The sequence below is a fragment of the Vipera ursinii genome (assembly GCF_947247035.1).
Source record: "Vipera ursinii genome assembly, chromosome: 2".
Taxonomy (NCBI): Eukaryota; Metazoa; Chordata; class Lepidosauria; order Squamata; family Viperidae; genus Vipera; species Vipera ursinii.
In genome coordinates this window covers 19,294,305-19,307,896 of record NC_139513.1, presented here as the reverse complement: position 1 = coordinate 19,307,896, position 13,592 = coordinate 19,294,305, and the positions used below count along the sequence as shown (strand labels likewise).

The following is a 13,592-nucleotide window of genomic DNA, read 5'->3' as shown; positions in this document are numbered from 1 at the left end:
CGACGAAAGGACCAGAGATCCGGGGCCATCCAGAGCTCAAGGGGAAGTTGATTCCATAGGGCCGGCGCTCCCACAGAGAAGGCCCTCCCCCTGGGGGTCGCCAGCCGACATTGTCTAGCCCACGGCACCCTGAGGAGGCCCTCCCTGTGTGAGCGCACCAGGCGATGGGAAGTCGTTCCTGGCAGCAGATGGTCCTGCAAATATCCCGGGCCTAAGCCATTTAGGGCTTTATAGGTAAGAACCAGCACCTTAAATCTCACCCGGAGGACAACCGGTAACCAATGCAGCTCACGCAGGAGGGGTATAATATGGGAGTATCGGGATGCTCCCATCACAACCCGCGCGGCCGCATTCTGCACCAGCTGGAGCCTCCGGGTGGTCAAGGGCAGCCCCATGTAGAGAGCATTGCAGTAATCTATACGGGAGGTAATGAGTGCGTGAGTGACCGTACGTAGAGCATCTCAGTCCAGATAGGGGTGCAACTGGCACACCAGGCGAACCTGGGCGAATGTCCTCCTGGCCACAACTCCTATATGATCTTCAAAACTGAGTCGTGTATCCAGGAGGACGCCTAAGTTGCGTGCCCTATCAACGGGAGGTAACACCTCCCATAACCAAAGCCAGAACCTCTTGGACTAAACGAGATGCCGGTACGTAGAGCCACTCAGTCTTGGCCGGGTTGAGCTGGAGCCTGTTCTTCCCCATCCAGATTCGTACCGCTTCCAGGCAACGGGACATCACGTCGAGGGCATCGCTAGATCGGTTCGGAGTGGATCATATGAAGTCTTCACTTAGTGCCCAAGGTGGAAATGCTGGCATAAAGTGGCATCATGTGTCTTGTACTCAGTGACCGAACAGCTTGTTGATAGAATTTCCAGTTGCAATTAACATGGTTAAGTGAGGATTCCTTGTATTTGCAGTGAACATTAGATAGACTCTACGATGCCATGATAAATATCAGTTTGAACATTTATGTATCAGAAGCCAAGATTGCTTATGTTTCTTTATCATATTTAAATCCTACCACATTTTGAAGATACTTGGTGGCTTCCTAGATGAGAAAGAAATCCTCTACAGTACAATTCAGCTTAAAAAAAATTACCTCCATGATCACCCCATAAATCAATACAACAATCACACATGCACAAAAGGCACATGAGAGAGAAATGGAATGAATAATGGCAAGTTATACACAGAAGGCAAAAAACTAGATCAAGAACGTAAGTCTTAGTAGAATTTTTATTAAAGGGAGATGTCCGTGGAGAAGCAAATTTTGATAGTTTGTGATCTGTTGCTAAAAGAATGTGGAAAAATTGAACACATCTGTAGGAGAGCATGCTATATAAAAGTTAAGAACAGTGAGAAATATAAGAAGGATGCAGTGGAAATGGGGTGCTTAAATCTGTGTTTTCACACAAACTGGCAGAATGAATGCCTACTGAAGGTGGAATGAAGGCAAAAACGAGTGACTAATATGAAAGAAAGATGTTAAAATGATTTGACAGAGATAATGAGGATCAAATAGCAAAATAAACATTTATTTAAGAGATTTTTATAGCCGCCCATCTTTCAACCAACTCTGGGCAGTTCCCAAGCAAAAACGAAAAGACGTACAAAATCACAATAAAAGTACAACGCTAGACCCATTAAAACTTTAAAAACAATATCAACAACAGACACGAAGCCCAGGGTGATGTGGCCAGATGACATTGATGAGATCTTCAAGAGGAAAAAGATAAGTGTGAAAACCAAAAGGTAATGTGTGAATCTACTGGGGGAAGGGATGATGGTTTGCAAGGATATGGGAAATTTTGTAGAAGTTTTAATTGCATTTTCTCTTATTTCATGCTTTCCATTTCCTTGGCTTACTAGTTCTTCCTTACTTTCTGTGTGGTATGTAATGTTACAACCATGATGGACAGGCTCCATTATGGTCGTGACTTGTCAAGTATCCGCATAACCAGAGTTGAAGGCTTAGCATCTCATCAGAACCTGGAATGGTGTTAACTGTGGTTTTATAGGAGTCAAAAATTGAATGCAAATTCTGGTTGCGTAAATGGCAAGACGGGGCGCTGTGGTTCAGCGGTTAAAGACCCTGATCCCAGGTTTGAGATCTGAGTGCCATGAGATAGGGTGAGCTCCCGTTACTTACTCCAGCTCCTGCCCACCTAGCAGTTTGAAAGCATGCAAATGTGAATAGATTAATAGGTAGGTACCAAGCATTTGATGAGCCTCAGTGTATAGTCACGCTGACCACATGAATATGGCAATGTCTTTGGACAATGCTGGCTCACTCAGCTAGGAAACAGAGATGAGTGCTGCCCCCTAGAGTTGGAAATGACTGGGTAGGGGAAACTTTTACCTTTAAATGCAAGATGGTGGCTGTTTACCATGACATTTTGAGATTTGCCGTCCAAGTATAACAATATGGCAATAGGATGGATTCCTTAGGCTTCACCAATAATAGGGGTTGGAGCAGACATAATTTAACCAGGTTCCTGGCTTAAGATGTCACACAATTAGGGCCAACACAACTCACCTGTGTGCACCTCCCTTCCTGCCTGACATTTAATAAACAATTAATAATATTGCATTCAGTTTCAAGGATGCAGAAATACTTGATCCGTTTATTCAAAACAAAGCAGCGAGAAAAGGAAATTTATAGGAACTCCACTTCTGTCCTCAATTGCTCCTTGAGCCAAGGTAGAATTTTGAAGATGTTGGTGTGGAAATCCCTGGCATGGGAGGAGAGCTCATTTACAGGCTTCGAGCCGCACAACAATGATCTATCGCCTTTGCAAGTGTCAACCACGCTCCAGCTGATCACACCCAGCTACAGAAGGAGAGACAAGATGGAGAAAGAACAATGGCTGTAAAGCTTGATAGACTCCAGTGCAGTGTTTTCCAAACTTGGCAACCTCTTGGTGTGAAAACCTCAACTCCCAGAAATCTGGGAGCACTGGCTGGGGGAGATTCTGGGAGTTGAAGTCCACACATCTTGAAGTTGCCAAGTTTGAAAAACACTGCTCCAGTGAGAAGAAGGCAGAGCTAAGTAGAACATACATATCATTTTGGTTCATCCACCAATATGGCTGCCCATTGTTCTCTCGGGACCCAAAATAATAAAACTGTAAGATGTGTCTTCCCCCTTAACGAATGGTTTTAGGAAATGAGCTTCCAGTTTATATTGGAAGGTTGGTCTGTATGGCTGAGAAGACGCTGGGTTTGGCTCAAGTAACCACAAACCTGGATGTAACGTAGTCTTCTCTGAATGAGGAGAGGTCCACCAGCGTCACCTGCAACCAAGAGAAGAAAGAAGCTTAGCCAGGGAATTAATTGGCTAGGCCAGGGGTAAACAACCTTGGCTCTTTTATGACTCATGGACTTCAACTCCCAGAATTCCTGAGCCAGCCATGCTGAGGGAAAAGGGAGAGGTTTCCAAGCTGAGCCATGCTGGCTCAGGAATTCTGGGAGTTGAAGTCCACGAGTCATAAAAGAGGCAAGGTTGCCTACCCCTGGGCTAGGCGCAGTCAAGCTCTAAACCTGAATGGTGTACTAGAAGCCGGATCCCCAAACATTTCAGGCATGAAGTAATGAATGAGGAGGGATGGAATGGTTAATGTTCTTCGTCTGATTCCCCACCCCCCACCCCCGGCAAGATTTTATTATAGCCAATCTCAATTAAAGTAGCTTTAGCTTCCTGTGGAATTAATATTTTAGTCGAATCTACCTAATGGGGCTACCGCTCGGCCAAGTCACTTGCTGCTTTGGAAGTTCATATACTTCCTAGAGCTAAAGAGAAGGAATAAGATTTAGGGCCAATTCTCCTTACGTGAACAAACGTTGGGCTCCACTTGCGGATCGGTGCCTCCTGTGCAAAGGAAGTGCTCATTCAACACCTCTAAGATATTTGTAACGTTCTCGTATCGTCTGGCTTTCTCCGCATCCACGTAGCAGTCTATTTTCTGAAGAGAGAGAAATGGAGATGCAGATTTAAGGAAACATCAGACGCATCTTCAGGACCTGAGCCATGTTGGTTGTTGGGAAGCTCTGATAGTTGTAACGGCATCACATCTTGAGGGAGGCAGACTGTGGAAAGATGGCCTGGAGACAGGTTTGCTACTTATGTGACACTGATAGCAGGACTTTGCAATATAGATAGTCCTCGACTTATGTTCACAATTGGGGCTAATAGCAATAGCACTTAAACGTACATACCGTTTCACAGTGTTTTACAGCCCTCTCTAAGCAGTTTACAGAGTCAGCATATTTCCCCACCCCACCCCCAACAATCTGGGTCCTCATTTTACCGACCTCGGAAGGATGGAAGGCTGAATCAACCTTGAGCTGGTCAGGATCGAACAGCCAAACTGCTGGCAGCCAGCAGTCAGCTGAAGTAGCCTACAGTACTGCATTCTAAATCGAACCACCTCAACTAAGGGAGGCAATCATTGATTCATGCCTGATTTTGCAACCTATTTTGCCATGGTCATTAAGCGAATCATGTGGCTGTTAAGTGAATCGGGATTTCCCCATTGATTTCGATGGTTGGAAACCAGCCAGGATGGTCATAAATGGCGATCACGTGGTCCTGGGATGCTGCAAATATCATAAATACATGTCAACTGACAAGTGCTCAGATATTGATCACATGACCAGGGGAATCAGCAGTGGTTTTGTGAGGATTGATCTCTTTTTTTTCAGGGCTGTTGTAACTTTGAATGGTTGTTAAAGGAATGGTCGTAAGTCGAGGACGACCTGTATATGATAAACCTATTATTGGTGCTGAACTGCTAATGATGTAAGTAGCCTCCACTCCAAGTTAGTCCCCTGTTAGCACCTTTTCTCCATTCTTGATCAACACATCTCTCTGGACCAATCCAGTTTTCTGGCCATTGCTATTTTTACAGGTGGTGATGAAAAGAGACGGAATATTTCCAGCATACAGGAGTTCTTTCTCTAGGGAAAAAAAAAAACAAGAAACGTAAAGCAGGGTTGAATATTAGTGAGGTATTAATCTATAAAGAAGGGCTGGAGATGGAGAGCTAGGTTTTCAATGGACAAATATAGAATTGGGTATGTGTAGTTTAATGAAGAGAAGGGCGAGGGGTGACATGATAGCAGTGTTCCAATATCTCAGGGGCTGCCACAAAGAAGAGGGAGTCCACCTGTTCTTCAAAGCACCTGAAAGCAGGACAAGAAGCAACGGATGGAAACTAACCAAGGAGAGAACCAGCATAGAACTAGGGAGAAATTTCCTAATAGTGAGACCAATTAATAAGTGGACAACTTGCCTCCAGAAGTTGTGAATCCTTCAACTGGAAGTTTTTAAGAAGAGATTGGGCAACCGTTTGTCTGAAATGATATAGGGCAGGGGTAGGCAACCTTGGCTCTTTTATGACTATGCTGACTCAGGAATTCTGGGAGTTGAAGTCCATGAGTCATAAAAGAGCCAAGGTTGCCTACCCCTGGTATAGGGTTTCCTGCCTCAGCAAGGGGTTGGACTAGAAGATCTCCAAGGTCCCTTCCAACTCTGTTATTCTATTAGATATGGTACAAGTCCAATGTCGATGTATTTGAGTTGGCATTCCAGTGTTTCTCAAACTTGGCAACTTTCAGATGTGTGGGCTTCAACTCTCAGGATTCCTCAGTCAGTAAAGCTGGCTAGGGAATTCTGGGAGTTGAAGTCCGCACATCTGAAAAGTTGCCAAGGCTGAAAAACACTACATTAAACCTTCATCCTGCTTCCTCTCGTGTTCCCAAGATGTTACCTAATCAGTAAATCTGGGGGGGGGGACCCAGCAATGAGCAGCAAAACAGGAGTGTAGTCTCGAATCTAGGTACATAGTTCCACAGGCAGTAAAATTAATTTAATGCACCTCATTGTAGCAAACCTTGGATTTAATGGACATACTAGAGCAGTGGGCCCCCAACGTTTTGGGCACCAGGGACCAGTCCATGGAGTGAGGACTGGAAGAAATATGGTTTCGTACAGTGCCTGCATCTTTTGGATGGGGCTTCACTTGTTTGTCTGGCCTGGTTTCAGGCGTGCTGGGGACCGGTGCCAGTCTATGGACCGGGGGGGTTTGGGAACCTCTATACTAGAGCACAATGGACATCACTGGTGGCTGGAGGAAGTCAAGTGGGAGAAGGCACTGGGAAAATGGCAGAGAGGGGAAGGCTGACGGGATATATTGCATTGGATCAATGGCAATGATGACAGCTGTGAGAAGAGGGAATAAAGGAGGGAGAGGGAGAGAGGGAGAGGGAGAAACAGAGAGGGAGGGAGAAACGGAGAGGGAGGGAGAGGGAGAGAGAGAGGGAGGGAGAGAGAGGGAGGGGGAGAGGGAGGGAGAGAGAGAGGTAGGGAGAGAGAGGGAGAGACAGAGGGAGAGACAGAGGGAGAGACAGAGAGGGAGGGAGAGGGAGAGGGAGAGGGAGAGAGGGAGGGAAAGGGAGAGGGAGGGAGAGAGAGAGGGAGGGAGAAGGAGGGAGAGAGAAAGGGAGAGAGAGGAAGAGAGAGGGAGAGGGAGGGAGAGGGAGAGAGGGAGGGAGAGGGAGGAAGAGAGAGAGGGAGGGAGAGGGAGGGAGAGAGGGAGAGGGAGGGAGAGAGAGAGGGAGAGACAGAGAGGGAGGGAGAAGGAGAGGGAGGGAGGGAGAGAGAGAGGGGGGGATAAAACACCCCAGGCTTACTCTATTCATTCTTCCTGTTATTAAACACTACATTTAAAAGACATTCGGTTTTAATGGACACTAGTCCATTAAATCAAGAGTTATAATTCATAACTAGGAATGGCTAAGGGAGAGACAGTTTGATCTAGCACCAGGCTAGAAACCAGGAGACCATGAATTCTAGTCCCACCTTAAGCAGGAAATCTGGCTAGGTGACTTTGGGCCAATCACCAGGAGATTGTGAATTCTAGTTCCGCCTTAGGCATGAAAGACATCTGGGTGATTTTGGGCCAGACCCGCTGTTACTGTACAGTGTTTTCCCCCAAAATAAGACCGAACCGGGAAATAAACCCTAGCATGAATTTTCAGGACGCTTGTAATATAAGCCCCACCCCAAAAATAGACCCCAGTTAAGATCATCAGCTAGACCAGGGGTAGGCAACCTCGGCTCTTTTATGACTTGTGGACTTCAACTCCCAGAATTCCTGAGCCAGCATGGAGTTGAAGTCCATGAGTCATAAAAGAGCCAAGGTTGCTTACCCCTGAGCCAGACAGACGCATTTAATAGCATATTTCCCAGAATACAAGCCCTAACCGGAGAATAAGTCCTAATGCATCTTTTGGAATAAAAATTAATATAAGACCTGGTCTTATTTTCAGGGAAACACAGATAGTTAGGTTCAGGCAACAAACCGGTTGATCAATTCCTGTTGCAACCAATGGATCAACATTTAGTTGATCCTTCCCCCAACAAAATGGCAGAGCCTCGTGGGGAAAAACAAAAGGAAGTTGGGGCGGGGGCAGAAGCAACATTAAAAATGTTTGTTGTGCCTACTGAGAATTGAACACTTAGCTTTCTTCTTACCATGATCCTTACACGTGGTTTGTGGATGTGGCTTTCTCAGAATCCGAGTGGTTTCTAATGTACATGGAAGGCAGACCGGCCTATAGGAAGGGGTTATCAAAAAGGGCAGTGATCGTTATAATATCATCTTATAATCAGGGATATGCACAAAACAGAAAAAAAATCTTTTGCTTCAAGTCACTTTTTTCAATGCCGTGGTAACTGTGCTGGACCAAATTGTAGCCTGTTTAGAATTAAGAACTGTGTTAGAGTATTTAGCATTTACAGGGTTAATACAGCACCCTTAGTAGCATTGTATGTAAGAACATGTAGCATTTACAGGTTAAACGTTATTTCCTCAAGAGATGCCTTATGGGAATTGTAGTCTAGCTGTTTAGTGAATACCATGCTTACTAGTTAAGTGGGTGAAGTTTAGAGTTTTATGGCAGAACTTCTGGGCTTTTGTCTTTGTTCTACATCTCTTCACAAAAGCAAGCAAGGACGCTTCTTTGGTCCGAAACAACATGGGTAAATTTACCTTCAATCTTTTACACTGCCAGGAGGGACAGATATGCTTATGATTGGACGAACTTATCAGCAAACATAAGTCTGCCTAGGATTTCTGATCAATAAAAGTCTGTTTAAAACCATTCTGCAGAGTTTATGCTACTTGGATCATTAATTATAAAGTATTTTAATTCATGTTCCACGATAGTACCTTTGAATGGTCACTAACTGAAAAGTTGTAAGTCGAGGACTATCTGTATTGAAGATTGCCAAGAAGTTAAAGAGAGCAAGGACAGATGCATTGCCCCTAGCATAGGCCATTCTGAGTGCTGTCTACCACCTTCCCTACAGAAATTCAGGTAGTCCTCAACAAACCACACTTCATTTAGTGACCATTCAAAGTTACAACGGCACTGAAAAAAAGTGACACTGATCCTCATCTCCTTTCAACTCACCTTGCAAAAGATGGAAGGTCCCTTTTGAGTTTGACCAGGGCAGCATCAAAATCATACATCTCTGGGGTGTCCTTATTTTGTACATTCTGACTATTGTAATCTGGGTGGTGTCGGATTTCAGCTACTGCAAAGTTGGTTGTTCCTAAAGAAGAGACAGAGACAATGAGAACTTCCTGGAAGCCTTCACAGATGATGGAGGCTATTGTAATAACGGAACCATGGTAAATGTTAAACCAACGGTCCCAAAACTTTCTGGCTCTGTGGACCGGCAATGGTGGAGAGAGACGGGATAGTTTTGAGCGCATGCGTGCTGCTTGCACAATGCAGATTTGCACATTCACGCACTCACTTGCAGCTTTTGTGCCCCAGTTCCTAATGGTCCATAGACTGATACCAGGCCACAGACCAGGGTTGGGGACTCCTGTGTTAAACCATCATGACCTACCGTTAATGGCACAAGAACAAAGCAGTCAAGTCTTTTTTTACCAGTTAATAATCTACTTCTTCTGCTTTTTAGAAGGCCAGATCCTGAAGTTGAAACCGAAATACTCTGGCCATCTAATGAGAAGGAAGGACTCACTGGAGAAGCCTAACGCTGGGAAAGGTTGAGGGCAAGAGAAGAAGGGGACGACAGAGAATGAGGTGGCTGGATGGAGTCACTGAAGCAGTAGGCGTGAGCTTAAATAGACTCCAGAAGATGGTAGAGGACAGGAAGGCCTGGAGGAACGTTGTCCATGGGGTCAAGATGGGTCGGCCACGACTTCGCAGCTAACAACAAAAATCTACTTCTTCTTCTTTCTATCTTCATGCCCCTGTTAGAATTTGGCTTACCAAGGATGACACTGATATCTTCGATTCCATTAACCCTGGCCAAACAGTGGGCAGCTGTCAAGATGTATCGGTCAGAGACAATGACTCCCTTGCAAATTTCTTGCTGTGTTTCCTAAAAGTTAGACGTGAAAATTCATCCTGTGATCATGGAGAGCAGCAGCTGCCTTACCTTCAAACAGTGCTTCTCAATGTAAGCAACTTGAAGATGTGTGGACTTCAACTCCCAGAATCCCCCAACCAGCGTCTTCAAGTTGCCAAATTTAAGAAACGCAGAGTTGGACCTTAGAACCAACCCACAATCACAGAAAGTAACAAAGTCAGTTAAGGAAAACAAATCAGATCCCATAAAACTTTGCTATCTGGATGGCATTTTTACTAATGGGCTCCTTCTTGGGCGTGCCACAATATTATCTTGTGTTGGTGAAGCATGAACAAAGTGCCTTCTGCCAGACATTCCGTTGCTATGCCGTTATCGGCAAAATTCTGCATTTGAAATATTGGAATAAGGGGTTCTTGGTGTTCTCTGAGCAATGTTTCATTACCCTAACTAGGTAATATCATCAGTGCCAGTAGTCTTACTGTCTACCACCACGATTACTAGCACTGATGATATTACCAAGTTAGGGTAATGAAACATCTGCAAACAACCAACCAAACTCAGACAGCATCAAGGACCCTTCATTTCACCCTTGAGCTATAAATATTCTCCTTGTTGCTGGAATTGGGTATGTCTAATTTAAATTGCTGGAATTGGGTATGTCTTGTCTAATGAAAAGGGACGCGGTGGCTCAGTGGGTTAGGATGCTAAGCTTGTTGATCAGAAGGTTGGCAGTTTGACGGGTCGAATCCCGAGTGCCGCATAACAGAGTGAGCACCTGTTACTCGTCCCAGCTTCTGCCAACCTAGCAGTTCGAAAGCACGTAAAAATGCAAGTAGAAAAATAGGGACCGCTACAGTGGGAAGGTAACAGCGTTCCGTGCGCCTTTGGCATCTAGTCATGCCGGCCACGTGACCACGGAGACGTCCTCGGACAAGCGCTGGCTCTTCGGCTTTGAAATGGAGTTGAGCACCGGCCCCTAGAGTTGGAAACGACTAGCCCGCATGTGTGGGGGAACCTTTACCTTTAGTCTAATGAAAAGAAGTATTAGGGGTGACATGATAGCAGTGTTCCAATATCTCAGGGGCTGCCACAAAGAAGAGGGAGTCAAGCTATTCTCCAAAGCACCCGAAAGCAGGACAAGAAGCAATGGATGGAAACTACTCAAGGAGAGAAGCAACCTAGAACTAAGGAGAAACTTCCTGACAGAACAATTAACCAGTGGAACAACCTGCCTTCAGAAGCTGTGAATGCTCCAACACTGGAAGTTTTTAAGAAGAGATTGGACAGTCATTTGTCTGAAATGGTATAGGGATTCCTGCCTGAGCAGGGGGTTGGACTAGAATACCACTAAGATCCCTTCCAACTCTGTTATTCTGTATTCCTTTATTGGAATTATGGAATATTTCATTTTGGTCAACCACTAAAAAAATGAAATGGTTTTGGAAACTTGTCACATTCTATGCTCGGAATGCAGATTTCTCTTTTGGTATATTGTCTGGTCACATTTTATTGATTCTCTTTACTTCAGGGGTGTCAAACTCACAACGTCATGTGACGTGTCGTGACATATCCCAACTTTTTTGCCATTGCCGGCAATAAGGTGAGCGTGGTTTCCCTATGATTCATCCGGCCTGCAGGCCGGCAGTTTGACACCCCTGCTTTACTTGATTGGCTTTGATTTTGGTTAAAAATGCTTTTTGTACTGGTCCTATGCCCATAATTAAAGTGTCTATCTATCCCAGTGCTAGTCAGTCTTACATTGATGACGATTCTTGCAAACCAGGGATTCTTTTCATAGTCATCTGCTGCTGCTTCTCCAGGGGAGAAACCACACACAGGCATAGATTCACCATCATCTGAGAATAGAAAGACATGTTTTTGGAAGGTAGAACTTTCTAGAAAAAAAGCAGGAGGGAACAAACAGGTTGGAAGGGGAACAGGGAGGTGGGACTTCTGGATTCTTAGGAAAGAAATGGAAACAAGTGACCTTCATAGTCTGGGAAGAGAGTGATGGGAACACACCAAAGTGGATGGATAGTTCCTATAAGGCAGAGGTCCCCAACTTTTTGAGCACCAGGGACCAGTTCCGTAGAGAGAGAGTATTCTGCGGACCAGAGGCAGCGTGGTTTCATGTACTGCCTGCATCCCGCAGATGGAGCTTTGCTTGTTTGCGTGGACCGGTTTCTGGCATGCCACGGATCGGTGCCGGTCCACGGACCTGGGGTTGGGGACCCTTGCTATAAGGAGGAGTTCCTCGAACTTTATTGTTCAACCACTACCAGAGAAAAGTTTCGAAGTGGGCTTGACAACCTGGTACTCATGGATGGATCCCCACAGATTCACCAAACTTCAAGAGGATGCCTACTGAGTCCACAAATTAAACATTTACTATGAAAAAGTGTAAAACATACTAAATTCTTTTGAGATTATCAAATCTCTTAAAGGTAATAGTGTTCTTCTGAGATTTCAGGTGAAAATGCAAGCGATCTAATAATAACCGAGTCATCGTCAATGATTATCAATAGATCTATGGTACCACGCAAAGTTGTAAGAAGATGATACCCACATACCGGAACGTTTGCTGATCCCAGATTCCCAGCCATTTCTCTGCTGATGTCCATCAAATCTTTTATTTTGTTTGGGCTTTAAAGCCACCTCACCTATTGTCATTCTGGTGTGAATGGTATAACTCAGGGGTGTCAAACTCAATTTCATTGAGGGCCGCATCAGCATTGCGGTTGCCCTCAGGGGGCCGGGTGGGTATGGCCAGGGTGGGCGTGGCCTACTGGGTGGGCGTGGCTAAAGTGGTATGGGCATGGCCAGCTCTACATCGTTCGCATCAAGGGTGCCTATGGGGACCTGGGCAGGAGTGGGACAGATCTGAGGGCCTCTGGCAGAAGGAGGGTCTCTGGGCCAGGGCCAAGGCAGTGGGGGCCGTTCCCTCACTGTTTCCAGGATGGCTTCATGGGCCGCATGAAACTACTTCACGGGCCGGATCCGGCCCCCGGGCCTTGTGTTTGACATGTCTGGTATAACTGGAGAAAATTTTTTATTGTTGTTTTTTATTTGTATATTAAATTTATATGCTATCCAGAGGGACTTTGGGCTGCTAACAGTGCAATAAAAATAGAAGTCTAAAAACAAATGTGAATGTAGGAAGTATTAAAATTACAAAAATTAAATGGACTAAAAAACCTGAGAGCTCACGCAAAGCAGGGGTGATGCCTTCTCATGTTAAAATACATGAAGGATTTACAGGTAGTCCTTGACTTAATACCATTCATTGAGTGACCGTCTGGAAGTTACAACGGCACTGAAAAAAGCGACTTCTGACCATTTTCACACAACCGTTGCTGCATTCCCATGGTCATGAGATCAAAATTTGGATGCTTGGCAACAGGTTCATATTTGGTCATAAGTCACTGTCATTGTAACTTTGAACAGTCACTAAACGTATGGTTGTAAGTCGAGGAAAAAGCTCTGTGCGTATATGGGAATGGGAGAAACTTCCAACTGCCTTCTTTTCTGAGAAACAAAATGTTGAGACCAAGTTGATTAGTCAGGAAATCAGTGAAACAAAAATTCAGATTACCCAAGCTCTCCTGGAAGATCTCTTTCAGTTCAGCCAAGTCCTTCAGAATGAAGCTGTGTCTCTCACTGGGTTTGTGAGAAGCCAGTTCATTAATAACTTCTATGTTGATGTTCTGGCCATTACCAAAGACATAAATATCTAAGATAAACGTGGACAGAAGTATCACTTAAGGAGAGGAATAGCACAGTGAAAGGAGTAATTAGTTTCTTCCCAGTAAGTTATTAAAACTGCATTACAGAAAAATCCTTTTAAACAACACATTGAAAAACTTTGCTGAATAATGCATAGTTTTGCCCAATTAAAGGTTCCAGACAAAAGAGACACAACAGTTTTACCATTTTCTGCAAAAATAAGACCGGGTCTTAATGTTAATTTTTGCTCCAAAAGGTGCATCAGGGCTTATTTTCAGGCGATGTCTTATTTTTTCATGTACAACAATCTACATTTATTCAAATACATAACGTCAATAACATAATTTATGCATGTTTATTTATATATTAATATTATTCTTTTATAATTCAATATATCTGTTGTGCATTGTAATGGATGTACTAAATGCGTCCGTCTGGCTGACGATCTTAATTGGGGCTT

The 13,592-nt window shown here is 44.5% G+C and overlaps 1 protein-coding gene across 2 annotated transcripts in view; it reads right to left on the bottom strand.

The window, feature by feature from the left end:
• Positions 1–1,295: 1,295 nt before the first annotated feature.
• Positions 1,296–13,592, bottom strand: part of LOC310634341 (complement factor B-like) — a 48,569-nt gene continuing 36,272 nt past the window's right edge. For both annotated transcript variants that reach the window (XM_083352632.1, XM_083352631.1), the window contains 9 exons: positions 13,002–13,139; positions 11,168–11,265; positions 9,310–9,421; positions 8,479–8,620; positions 7,538–7,617; positions 4,841–4,959; positions 3,833–3,965; positions 3,247–3,296; positions 1,296–2,833 (listed from right to left, as the gene is read on the bottom strand). In XM_083352632.1, the coding sequence (XP_083208758.1) occupies positions 2,660–2,833; positions 3,247–3,296; positions 3,833–3,965; positions 4,841–4,959; positions 7,538–7,617; positions 8,479–8,620; positions 9,310–9,421; positions 11,168–11,265; positions 13,002–13,139 (1,046 nt within the window). In that variant the 3' untranslated portion in view covers positions 1,296–2,659. The remainder of the gene's footprint in view (positions 2,834–3,246; positions 3,297–3,832; positions 3,966–4,840; positions 4,960–7,537; positions 7,618–8,478; positions 8,621–9,309; positions 9,422–11,167; positions 11,266–13,001; positions 13,140–13,592) is intronic.